General features: G+C 46.8%; 1 protein-coding gene across 2 annotated transcripts in view; it reads left to right on the top strand.

Moving 5' to 3' along the window:
• Positions 1–76: 76 nt before the first annotated feature.
• WDR59 (WD repeat domain 59) overlaps positions 77–3,150 on the top strand; it is a 113,109-nt gene continuing 110,035 nt past the window's right edge. The window contains exon 1 of one of the 2 annotated variants that reach the window (XM_004387815.2): positions 77–224. In XM_004387815.2, coding sequence (XP_004387872.1) covers positions 171–224 — 54 coding nt within the window. In that variant the 5' untranslated portion in view covers positions 77–170. The remainder of the gene's footprint in view (positions 225–3,150) is intronic. The other variant, XM_023741906.1, reaches the window with a different exon arrangement.

The following is a 3,150-nucleotide window of genomic DNA, read 5'->3' as shown; positions in this document are numbered from 1 at the left end:
CTACTTTTGGGTCAGCCAATGGTTTGAGGTCAGGAGGCGGGGCGGGGGCGGGGGCGGGGACGAAGCGTGGCGGAGCTGACTCTCGGGCTGTGTGGAGAACCCCGAGTCCCGGAAGGCGGGTCTGGCCGGGGGCGACGCTGTCCTGGCACTCGGGGCGCTGGGCTGGGGAGATGGCCGCGCGATGGAGCAGCGAAAATGTGGTGGTGGAGTTCCGCGATTCTCAGGTGAGCAGGGGGCCGAATGGAGCCTTCTGGGCATGCGCCTTGGTTACCCTCCCCCACGCTGCTGGGCAGTCCTGGGGGCGGCGGGGAGACCCCCAGGCCCAGGCTGGCTGGCTGGGCAAAGGGGACCCGGAGCTGTCAGATCCGGACAGGCGAGGGGAGCCTTGATGGCCGTTGGGGTCAGTTGAGGTGGGCACGGACGGTGCTTAGGTGGTCCTCGTAGGGGTTCGGGGAGTGGGGTCCGCCTTCGGACACTGAAGAGCAGAGGTTGCGCGCGAGTGTTGAGGGGAGGCCACCCCCTACCGAGGGTGAACTAGGAGGTGCTTGCTCCCTGAAACCTTGGACCGCGCCTAGTGACTTCAGGCACGTCATACAACTTGCCTCGGCTCTGAGCCTCAGCTGCGTGGATTTAACCCTGTCTGACAGGGCTTGGTTAGGGTCGCTATCCAAATCGACTCGACAGCAACGGGTATGATTTTTTTTTGACAGGGTATGGGGGAGAACTCGATGAAAAACTGCATACAAAGAGTGCCTATTTCAGCGCCTAGGCTTCCTTAAGTAGTTGATAACTATAATAGTGAAAAATACCTTGTACTGAACAGGAGTGTGGACCACTGCATGTATTCTGCTATCACCCTTGGCACCTCAGTTTTCTCACCTGTAAAAGGAAGATAATCATACCTGCCGCATAGGGTTGGTGTGAGAATTTTATGAGGTAATACGTTTAGAACGTGTAGCACAGTGACACATGGTAAGCCTCAAGAAACGTTAGCATTTAATAGGGATTTTTGCCATTTCTCTTTTATATGCCTGGCCTTTTGCTAAGTGACTTAATCCACATTTTTTTTTCTTCCTAATTCATGAAAGTACCAATGCATAGTTAACAGATGTTAGCTCCTTTTCCCAAATGGAAATGCTGAGATTGAGCCCGAGTGACTTGCCCAGGGTCTCCTGTAATGTGACCACCTTGGCATTTGAATGCAGGTATCTGGCCCCAGAGCCCTTGTTGAGCTCATGACTCTACTTGGCCTTATAGTGGGTCTCTCTGGGCCTGTCATAGAGTTGTTCCACAATAAATATTATGTCCATGCTCCCCCAACATCTAGGACAGTGCCTTTTGTGTGCAGACTTTCAGTTACTCATTTATTCAGCAAGTATTTATTGAGCTTCTACCAGGTGCGCACTGTGACAGGCACAGGGTTGATCCTCAGGTGATTTATACTGAACAGAAATTGGGGTTACAGTAAGGGGGTATGTGGTTTCTTTTTTCGAAAATCCCATTTCCTTTTTAGCCCTAATTATTAATGAATGGAGGAGCCACCCACCCACCAATTTTCTCTGTGGTGCTCTCTGATTCATAGCCCCCACCGAGAATTTGAGCAGCAGCAGCATTTGGATGAAGGGATTCTGAAGCAGTTTGCACTTTCAGTGCGGTGTCTCTGTGAGGCTTGCTCTCCCGAGGGAGGCACCAGACTCCTTTGGAAAGGAGCCATATTCCTGTTACTCTGCTGTTAATTGCTTTCACTGGGGACTAGGACAGAACGGAATCCTGCATTGTACTTCAGAGCCTGCTAATTTGAAAGCTACTAATCCACAAGCCCTTTAATTTTCACAGAAACCTAGGTAGTCTCACCCCTACTTCTCTATAGAGATGTAATTGAGGAGACCTGCAGAGCGGATGCTGACACATATATTAGGATGCCATGAAGTAGTGTCAGATAATTAAACCTAAACAGCAGTTGTCATAGAAAGGGAACGAAGTAAATTCTGCAGTTTAACTGCCTTGTGGGAGTTTCTGTTTTTCTTTCTATTTTTCTGTTCAGTTGGGAGAGTACCTTTTAGTGGGAATTAGCATGGTTTTGTGTTTGATTCTGGTGATGATTGAGGGGTGGGGTGGGAACCTGTTTTGTTAACTACGTCATTAACATAGAAAGGAAAAGTTAAATATCTTCCTGTTGCCTTTCTGAAAAGAAATGCCAAAACAGTAAACTTTTCAAAACACCCCGCATCTTTTAAAAATACTTAAAAATTTTTTTTTTAGAATTTTCAGAGAAAAACCCCAGCCTGAAAGGTTAAACTCCTTTTTACAGTTTGCACAAATGTCATTTGCTTTATAAAACAAGGCCTTGCGACATTACTGCCACCAATTAATAGTCAAGAACCTGTGCTGCATGTTGACTACTCTGAAGCGGTCCTGGAATCATTGGATCAATGAGTGTTAGCATTATAAGAATACTGAGAAATAATCTTCTAGGGCAACATCATCCAATAGAACTTTCTGTGATGATGGAAATGTTGTTATTGAGCACCTGATAGGGCTAGTGGACTGAGACATTGTATTTTTAATTTAATTAAAATTTAAGTAATTGCCATTTAAATCTCCACTTGTGGCTAGTGGCTATGGTATTGGAAAGTACAGGGTATTGAGAAGAGTGCAGGTTAAAAATAGTTTCTACTCTTAAGGAGAGGTATGATGGCAGACTATGCAGTTAAGAAGTCTCTAACTCAGCAGTCCCCTATGCATCTGTCAGTTTGTCGTGGGGGCTTGCTGTTGCTGTGATGCTGGAAACTATGCCACCGGTGTTCAAATACCAGCAGAGTCACCCATGGTGAACAGGTTTCAGCTGAACTTCTGGACAAAGACAGACTAGGAAGAATGACCTGGTGGTCTACTTCTGAAAAAAATTAGCCAATGAAAACCTTATGAATAGCAGTGGAACATTGTCTGATATAGTGCCGGAAGTTGAGCCCCTCAGGTTGGAAGACACTCAAAATACGGCTGGGGAAGAGCTGCCTCTTCAAGGTAGAGTCAACCTTAATGATGTGGTTGGAGTCAAGCTTTTGGGACCTTCATATGCTGATGTGGCACGACTCAAAATGAGAAGAAACAGCTGCAAACATCCATTAATAATACGAACATAGAATGTAC

This window comes from Trichechus manatus, unplaced genomic scaffold, assembly GCF_000243295.1.
Source record: "Trichechus manatus latirostris isolate Lorelei unplaced genomic scaffold, TriManLat1.0 scaffold00194, whole genome shotgun sequence".
NCBI lineage: Eukaryota > Metazoa > Chordata > Mammalia > Sirenia > Trichechidae > Trichechus > Trichechus manatus.
This window is presented reverse-complemented; position numbering and strand designations above follow the sequence as displayed.